This window comes from Saccostrea echinata, unplaced genomic scaffold (assembly GCF_033153115.1).
Source record: "Saccostrea echinata isolate AGI-Se365-2 ecotype Australia unplaced genomic scaffold, CSIRO_AGI_Sech_v1 ptg000030l, whole genome shotgun sequence".
Classification (NCBI taxonomy): domain Eukaryota; kingdom Metazoa; phylum Mollusca; class Bivalvia; order Ostreida; family Ostreidae; genus Saccostrea; species Saccostrea echinata.
The window spans coordinates 9155001-9165051 of record NW_026889779.1 but is presented as its reverse complement, the minus strand read 5'-3'; the positions used below and the strand labels follow the sequence as shown (position 1 = coordinate 9165051).

The following is a 10051-nucleotide window of genomic DNA, read 5'->3' as shown; positions in this document are numbered from 1 at the left end:
GATCGTGGGTTTCAGTCCGCGTTTCCTCTGACTAGCAATCAACGGTCTTTATTATCAATAATCATGCCCAGGAAGTGGAACAAAAATACATATAAAAATAAAATTCAAATGAAATCTATCGTATTTATTGTCTTTTATATCTTATAAGAATTAAATAAAATGTTTGGCAACATGTTGTTGTAGCTTGTTTGTTTTTTTATATTAATAAATATGATTGTTTGAGAAAACACGATTGTATTTTATTTTATTTAAATCTAGGTTCTAAATGAATATTTTCCTCATTCTTAGAATATTTTTCCTTGTGTTTTAAATTCCACAATCTTAATTGAGACGTCCTACAAAATAATAAATAATTTCATGAAATGACGGAAAATATTTCGTTATTCCTACAGTATAAATTCAAACTATGGAAAACTTAAACTGTTAATTTTTTTCTGTTGAAATTTTACCAATTTCATAGCAGAAATAACATTATTATCGATCTTTTTCCTTCGATAAATGATATATAGGCAAGTTTGTTTATATTGGATACGGCAAGAGTTACTGTTCTTGCGCATTGCATGACGGGACGGAAAACCCTCGTTTGGGGGTATACCCCCGTTCGGGGGTTCGACTAGACTGTTAATGTAATACATTGTTACACAAATCACTACTTGTACACAATTCTTTTTGGATGTTCTTGAATCATATGTCTTTGTTGTTTACTGCATATTAACAATAAATTTTCATTGGACATATTTAAGACTGAATTTGTTAGTTTAATATGTTTTATGGTCCCACCTTTGAGGTGAGTGCAGCTTTATACCATAAAAAACAACTTTACATAGCATACACTTTAAACTTTGATCCGCCTATTCAAACTTCAAACCACACAAGACAAGTCTAGACTGTGATGTCACATGATGTCGTATGTAAGTTGCATTTCCGTAAGGGTGTCTACATAGGCCTTTTGCAATTTTTTAACGAATTAAGGCATTGTAGAGTAGATGCAATTATTTTTTTGTATCTTTTAAGCTCTCTGCAGATATCTTAATACACAATAACTGCGGGGCTGTTTATTTGCCATTATCGCATGTAATCCTGGTATAGTGAAGGAATTCTGGAAAAGTTGCACACAAAAAAAATTGCTTGATGAATATGCAGATTTTAATTCAAATCTCTCTATTCTTATATGTTAGTCAATATTGAGCTTGCTTTGCGAGTGGTGCTTTGCATGGCTCGCTGCACTCGCTTTAGCTCATTTTAGCTTGGAATTAAAGGTGTGGTGACCTATTTTAAAGATTTCAAATTTACAAAAATATGGCAAATTCCTGATTACATCAAAGTCATAGAACACTTCTCTCATGAATCGTACTCTGAATTTAAGGAACTATGATATAATAAAATTACTTTTAATTGCTAGTAGTAAGATATCCTGGACAAGAATCTTTAAACAACTGTACTGTTTTAATAATTGAGGTGAAAATAGTAGTAAAGTCAATTGACATTTATCTTGACTAATTATAAGAACATGTAAACTATTGACAGTATTAAACAGGAAAGAGAAAATGTAAGGCTGGACCTGGAATTGAACCCAGGACCCTTGCATCACTAGTCAGGTGCTCTACTAACTGAGCTATCCAGGTTGATATCCATGGCCCAAACCATTACATTACTCCTTTCTTAAATCATCATCACCCTTGAAGACAACCCAAGTTCTTATTTGCCTCTGGCAGGACTTAGTACTAAATTTCACCTCTTAGTCCAGGGATGTTCAATGGCACCAAATTATGTAACAGGAAAGGAGGAAATGTATGGCTGGGCTATGGATATCAGCCTGGATATAGCTCAGGTAGAGCACCTGACTAGTGATGCATGGGTCCAAGGTTCAATTCCAGGTCTAGCCTTATATTTTCTTCTTTCCTGTACACTGTGTTTGACATAGTTGTTGTGTGTTTAAATCAAGTGTATTCACCTGAATAATCCCACTGCCTTCTTATAAAAGAAACCACAGCCCTTATTTTCAATCTGGAATAATTGACTCAGAAGTTTATTATTAAATTATCAATTAAAAACTATTTTAAATCATTCTTTGTTTACAGGAAATAATACATTTAGGGAAGTGCTCCATTGCAAAATATCATTATGAATGTGAATTTTTGAATTTTAGGTTAATCACAAATTGTTCCTATCATATACATGTATATCTAAAAGGCAGACCTATTTTAAATTATACATTGTATACCTTGTAGAAATTTTGTCAGGACCCCTTCTCCAGTTCTCATTATCATGAACTTTTTTCAATAATTACCCATAATTTATTTTTATAATATAAAGATTTAGTTATAGTTTATTCAGCATGAATTATTCTTAGAAAATTATTAAAATTATGTATACTGTTCTTTTAGTCATTGGAACCCCTCGTTTGAAATATCGCGGGAAATGAATTTTACCTTTTAACTTTAACCCCAAGGTCACGAAAGGAACTGTCATGGCGGAGAAATGCAGCGAGTTTTTCTGCTAGTTATCACAATAACAACACCAGGTTTAGGTAAGTGTTTGTAGTGTAAAATATTTCACTGCTCGACAATAACGATACTTCTGGAGCGTATATTTTAACTTTTGGACACAAGTTTTACAATCTAATCCAGGTTTTAAATTTAGAATCAATAATAACAGTTGGCGACGGAATGTCTAGTGTTCTGATTGTATATATATCGTTTTCTGTTTCTGTCCTTTGTTTATAATAATAATAAAAACTTAAAAGACAGTTCTTTTAAAATCTTTAATATTTATGTTTTCAGTCGCCTTTATCGAAAAGCTAAACCTCCCGTGAATACCCTCAAAGTGGGGTGTGCGTGAGCCCGACCCAGACTTTCGGGCACCTGCCTGTGTACTTATCGTACAAAAATCTGGGTCGAAAGCTGTGGTGTTTTTGAAATTTTATATGTACAACATCAGATGAAGATTAAAAAAAAGAAACATATTATTTTATTAGAATTTTCATTCATGAGCATTAATGTGGCTGCACTATAAAAATTGCCCTGTCCATTTGGCATTTCTACTTAACTTATAGCCTATAAACTAAAACTAAAGATGCTAACATAAAATCTTAATCAGGGACTAAATACTAATTCTAATGCAATTGTTTTGTAAAATGAATTTTGACTGGCTAATGCAATGTTGTTTGAGGCAGTTAAACAAGCATTAACAAGAGTGAAAGCTTTGATTGTGATGTCATAATAGAGCGACGCAAAAATATACAACACTCTGTGACATATTTCATATAACAAAACTCAACAAAATAAGATGTAAACATCAAGCAAAAGGCGTAAATTGCATTAGAATGGGAATATCAATCTTCTAATATGGTATTTGCAAACGTTAATGCTTATTCAACGGTCGCAACATCCATTTTACCAGCTCCGCTTACGTGTCGCTGGTAAAACTCAGTTTGCGACTGTTAAATCAGCATTAACACAAATATCAAATTAGAAAATAGTTATTCCCAAAGTAACCGAGACTTGTATGCTAAATTTATAACGTCTTTGATGTATAAAGGTATAGTATAATCAGTGAAATAGAATTATATAATTGATAAACCTTGAGATAATAAGGGACATCCTTAAAATGATACTTTTCTTTTCTGTTTTAAATTGTAACCATTAAAATCAAGAAATGGAAAGGCATTTAAAATACCATAATAACTAAAGAGATATTTCTTGCGTTGAAAAAGGAAATCTCTCTACAATGCCTATAATTTCCCCATTTTTTCCCTGAAAATAACAAATTTTACATGCTTTCCAAAATCTAGGACAGATTCAAGTGTTATATATGCTGTAGATCTGTAGCTCACTGGTCTGAAAATTGGGATGGATTAGCAACTAGAGATTGTCCATTCCATTCATTTTCTCTCTCTATGCAGTTGAACCACGTTATCTCGAATTATGACATCTTGATTACTACGGATATGTCAGAGAGAAGTAAGATGGAAATTTTAATCACTTACCCTTTCTGTATTTTAACCCTGATATATCTAATCCTGGGATATCTCAAAGTTTTTACCTGGTCCCATCGAGTTTGAGTTAATGAGGTTTGACTGTACTTATTTCATGTTGAAGTTGTTTGTTTGGTATTAATACATATATGTAAATACTTTTCCCTGAAAATATGAATTTGAATGATGGAAGAGATTTGAAATTGATGTCCTAAGAGTAATATTCCACTGAAATGGAAACTTTTGGCATATTAAACATTGAACTGAAACTGTGTCCAGAGTTTTTAAATTCACCAGATTACTGTCTGAATACCAACTTGAACTTTTGAATAAGTGTAAAGCTTTTTAACATATCCAGATATAGAAGAGACACAAAAGGACTTCTGTCGTGTTTTCACTTTTCAGTTAAAAAAATCAATATGATATTGGATTTTCAGGATTGCTTGGATAGTTCACATATGTTACTTTTGCACTTTGAACACCTTGAATTTTTTTTTCTCATCCCTTGTTCACGGGACTTATGGTGACGTTTATATTAATCTAAATTTATCATCTCTTACACATCCCTTTTGACGATTAAGCAGCTGAAAGAAATTCTATTATGTGTTTCACGACTGATGATTCAAATAGGGTCTTGTACAGGAACTCAGGGATTGCTTGGAATAAAGCTGCTCTGCAGTACAATGATTGTCAAGTGTTTACTTTTCCCTTTAATACCCAGGTGTGGACTCGCACATAGAACTCAGCCATTGTATCTGATTTATAAATTTATTTTCACCCAGGTCAATTTAAATTAGAGAAGCCGGTAGACCCTCTTCATGTATGTTCTGGCACGTCCATGGTCTAATTTACTCCTCGCTGTTATTTTTGCCACATGGTCAGAAAGGAGAAATGGAAGAAAAAGGGTATTCAGTATTTAAATCACTCCTAATTTGGGATCACTTGGAAAATGTTACTAGAGTATGTGTGCAGCACAAACAGAGCTAAATTAATATTTTATCACTGGATTTGGGGGGAACTGTTTCAAATTCTAGCTGTGAAGGAGGTTTAAAATTGCTATTCAAGTCAAGTCTGCAGTAGGTAAGGTTTTTCTTCCTTTAAAATTGAGACACCTTGTGTAATTGATCGTTTTAGGATATTTAAATTCCTGCAACTTTTACATTGGACAATTGTTCAGTTAATTGGGATACATTTTTTTTTTTAACACCGTTAAAAACAGTACTTTGATAGTTTTGATATTAACACATTTATTTCGATGCCCTGATCATTGTGTCATTTAAGTACAGTTACTTATTTGGTAACATACATACCACCCAGCTCGTGATTATTCTACAGGGTTAATTCAGGGCAAGGATGCATCAGGTGTGCTCATGCACTATCATGTGAATTGCATCAGAAGCATTATTATGTGGCCATGGATATGTCATTCTGTGCTGGAACTATCCTTAAAACGTGTCAGACACTGTGAGAACTTGTAAAATATTTGAAATGCAGCTGCCAAGCCTTCAAACTTTGGAGGCTGTCAGATGTCCCTGCATGAAGAGAGAGCCTTATTGCAAACTTCTATTTTCAGAGTACATATTGTAATTTTGGTTAATACAAGTGATTGTCTGAGAGGAGAAGGAGGCTTGATATTATAAGGCTTGTAATTTTTATTAGACTTTATGTGATTCTTAAGATATTGTATATATCATCTATCAGATTATTTAGGTATACTGAAATAGTATTGGACTTCAGTCAGAATGATGAGGTAATTAACTGTCAGTAACTATATGAGTTTGATTAATATTTAATAATTACACTGTAACAAAGCATCTATTGAAAATAAGTACGGAATTGTAAATATGCTGAAGTGAAGCAAGGAAACTAATTGAAGAGAAAGGTAGGATTTCTTGCAGCACATTTTATAACATTACTATAGTTTTGATGAAGAGCAGGTTTTCATTAGTAAGGTAGTAAAGATGTCTTAGGTTGATAAGTCTCTGTGTTTTGGCATTGTTAGATAAAGGGGGGAGGGGCCACGCCAGCCTGGCTCCATACAAGTGGTTCTTCTACAGAGACCATTGTATGAGTGTCACTTCCTGTTTTATGGCGTAAGAAAAAACGTGCAGCAACCCACTCCAGATAATCACGGGAATGTAAAGTTAAAAATAATAAAATACTTCTCGTGGGGGTCTTATATAAAAGCTGTATAAATTAATCACGTACTGCTCCATTGTATATAATGTTCAACATCTTAATGAATAAATTTGTAAGATTAAAAGGTAACTTGGTTTTATCAATAGATATTGCAATGGAGGGTCCCATTATTTGTAACTGACACTGGGGGGCTGGTAGAGTCCCTGCATACAAGACTGACTCAACTTATATGGACTGTCAACTCCCACAGTATTGTAATCCCTGCAAGCACTCTAAAAACAGGGATGTTTAAAATTGCTAGGTTCTGAAATGATAAAAAGCTGAATCTATCTGTGAAACACACTGTGCATAAGTCATTATTTAACTGTTGTGTGCTTTATGAAGGAAAGTCTGGGTTAATCAGGTGGTTTAAGTCTAGGGAAAAAAATTCTCATCTTCTAAAAGGTAACCTGACTTTTTTTATTGCATGGATATATATGGTAAAAGGAATAATAGCAAAATATTTTCATTTGTTACTCAGAAATAAATGAATGTTTAATAAAGATTTATAAATTTCAGTACCGGTATTCTTTTATTGGACTCTCCTGAAAGGCCAGATCTTGCAGGTGTTTTGGTTTATACCTTAAAAAATGTGAAGAGAGGACTGTATTACATTCTTGGAATATGAATGGCATATTAACATCTGAAATGCTGTAATTTTGAAGTAATACAATACCTAAAAAAACCAGTATCCAAAAGAAAAATGAAAAGGGGAAAGATTTTTTTTTTCATTTTAAACTACTTGAGTTTTGTATTCCTTATATTACTTGGGGAACTTGATGTCTTGTGTACAAAAACACCACTTCACTTCTTGCAAAAATTGTCAGTACATTCAAACCATATTTATCTAATAATTTGCAAGTGTCTCCAACCCTAACTTGAAATTAGTCATGTTAGTCATAATCATTTAGGCTTTTGGGCTGATGCTATAGTTCTGAAATCTTGTGGTGATAAGGCATTTTATTAATTATTAGGTTTTAAGATATCTGATGAGTATTTAATTTGCCATGTTTTATTGTGTTTATTATATAAAATTTGAAATCTTGATTAATTAATGTAATTTGAAAAAGTTTCTTGTAATCAACTGAAAGAATATATGTATTGGATTGGAGGAATTTCTGTATTAAATAACAATATTAACAGGTATACAGTGAAACTTGCATAATACAGATGTTGTGTACTCTGAAATCTTGCCTAATCTGATCAGGGGCTGACAAATCCCATTGCCCGACCGCTGGGGCTAGTGAATTTTAGGAGAGGGCAGGTGAAATTTTATCAACCACTTGCCCGTGGGCAAGTGACTTTTAAAAAAATAAAATAAATATTTAAGTCATAGATTTAATTTTGGGCACAGGGGATTGCATGTTCTACTCAGTATTTTTCTTGCTATTTTTTTGAAATATATATAAACTAGATGCTGTCATGAGACAGTAATACCCGCACTAAGGTGTTTGCCTCTAAATGCACACTCCTTCATATTGGGCTTACCAAGGAAAAAGTCCAAATAATTCTATAATTTACACAGTACATGTATTCGTCAAATCGAGCATAAAATGCTCAGGTGACCATGTGACCCATGAACCTCTTATACGCATTTCATATACTTAATTCATTACCAGTCTGAAATATCAGAATTTAATTAATGTTGTAAATTAGGTTTTAATAAAAGGGGGGGGGGATATAAATTTTTGGCCCATAATTGGAACTTTTTAAATTAAATTTATCTTCTCAACAACAAATAATATTATTTTAGTACAAAGCGTTTTTGATGAATTTATCAAAATGTGCAAACTTTTTTTAGTATTTGATTAGGCAAAAACCTCCTTGAAAAGCCATACCCAATCAATTTATATGTGTCCCCCCCCCCCCCCCCCCCCCAAATACACACACACACAATTTGCCTGTTTTTGGAAATAGGCCTAGATGGCAAAGTTATGTTAAAACATCGTTTGTTATGATAATTTAAAATTTGTTCTTGTACTGTACATGTATGTGAACACCTTTTTGAAAATTTCTACATCACATTGGGCTTGCGTCACCCTACCAGTACTAGTACTAGTTTTACCATTATCATTTTTAGATTGCACATGCCATGTGACATGGTGCAGTGTTACATGTATATCAGTGGAAATTAATTCATTTTGTGTTTTAATTGGATTATATTTCATGAAGTTGACAGGACCTATGACAGTCGGTAAGTACAAGTTTAAGTATAGATTGGGGTAAAATAAACCAAAATGCAAATGGTTAGGTTAAAGTTTAAAAAGGATCAAAGATCATCGGCAATCTCCTATGCAGAGTTGTCGTTCGTTTCTCTCTCAGACACTGAATGTATGAGCCGATCGTAGAGAGTGGATCATCGATGCCACAATAGACGAATTTCACATTCTGAAGAGTTATCTCCCGTTGTCGACATTACATTCAGTTACAGGCATAGATCCGGGAATTTTTTTCCGGGGGGGAGGGGGGTCCACACCTCGGTCCAAAAAAATTCCAGCCCAGAATTTCATGAGGAGCAAAATAAAAAAAAACCAAACAAACAAACAAAATAAAAACAATGATGGTGGGGTCCATGTTTTTAAAGGGGGAGGGCATCCAAAGTCATTTTTTATTTGCTTCTGTAAATCAGTATATAGTCCTATTTAAATAACTCTGCAAATTCCAGGGGGGGGGGGGTCCAATCTCCCTAGCCGCTCCCTGTCCCTGAAATGACAAATGATCATGCGACTCCTAAATAGTAGAAAATTTTTCCATTTGACTAGACATAATTTTGTTTCTTGTGTTATTATGTTATGTACATCTAATGGTTTAAGGTTATGAACCCTTGAGGTCATCCCCACTCTCTTGTTCATAATATGACTACATCAAATTAAATAGAAGTGCATCAATGATAAGATTACTTGACATTTCATTCATGAATTTGGGTCAACCTAGAATTAGGAATGAAAATCATTCAAAGAGATGGACCATTAAACTATTTGTATGTATTCACATTTTTTTTTATGTCAAACCAAAGTATTAGACTAGTTTGCATACATGAACAAACTGGGGTCTGGGAAGGGGAAGGGGCAAGGGGAAGGAGTTATCTCTTTACGTCTTAATTAATTGTTGAAAATTCCTAAAATGAATGTTAACCTTAAATCCGACTTGTACGTCTTCATTATTTTTAAGTGGTGGTGTCTCCGTATGAGTGAAAAATTCCCAAGAGGGACATTTAACAACAAACAAACATTAATGACTTAAAAAACACAATATACATGTACACGTTTATTAGTCAATGGATATACTTCTGATCATATCTCTAGTTCTCCCTTGAATCAGAAATGATGATATAAATATTTTAAGAATGATTAAGAGTTGAAAAGGTTGTGCATTTTAAAATTCACTAAGCTCTGTGGTTGAATTAGCTATACCAGTTTAGCTTATTTTGCTACTCAAAGCACCTTGATTAACTATTTTTAATCATACTGTTTTCTGAAATGTGAAGTTTTTTCAACATGGATACAAGTCATACCTTTTCAGCTTCTGAAAACAATTAATGCATGAAAAAAAAACTGCTTTTCAAATACTGTAACTCTTTCCAAGTACTTGTGATCATCAGTTTTTAGCTCACTTGAGTTTTTCTGGTTTTCTGATCACATTTTGTTTGTCATTCATCTGTCCGCCTGTAAACTTTTCACATTTTTGTCTTCTTCACTAGAACCGCCGGGCCAATTTCAACCAACCCAGCCACAAAGCATCTTTGGGTAAAGGGGATTCAAGTTTGTTCAAGTGAAGGGTCACACCCTCTTTCAAGGGGGGATAATCAAGAATTAGTGAAAATTTGGTGGTATCATTTTAAAAAAGTCTTATCAAGAACCACTGACTGGGCCCAAAAAGTTGAAACTTTCTTTACAT

At 33.4% G+C, this 10051-nt stretch overlaps 1 protein-coding gene across 2 annotated transcripts in view; it reads left to right on the top strand.

Moving 5' to 3' along the window:
* The first annotated feature begins 2464 nt into the window (after positions 1–2464).
* LOC133197230 (activin receptor type-1-like) overlaps positions 2465–10051 on the top strand; it is a 19415-nt gene continuing 11828 nt past the window's right edge. Inside the window, exon 1 of one of the 2 annotated variants that reach the window (XM_061333154.1) lies at positions 2465–2530. In XM_061333154.1, the coding sequence (XP_061189138.1) occupies positions 2482–2530 (49 nt within the window). In that variant the 5' untranslated portion in view covers positions 2465–2481. Of the gene's footprint in view, positions 2531–4768; positions 5062–10051 lie in introns of those variants that run through there. The other variant, XM_061333155.1, reaches the window with a different exon arrangement.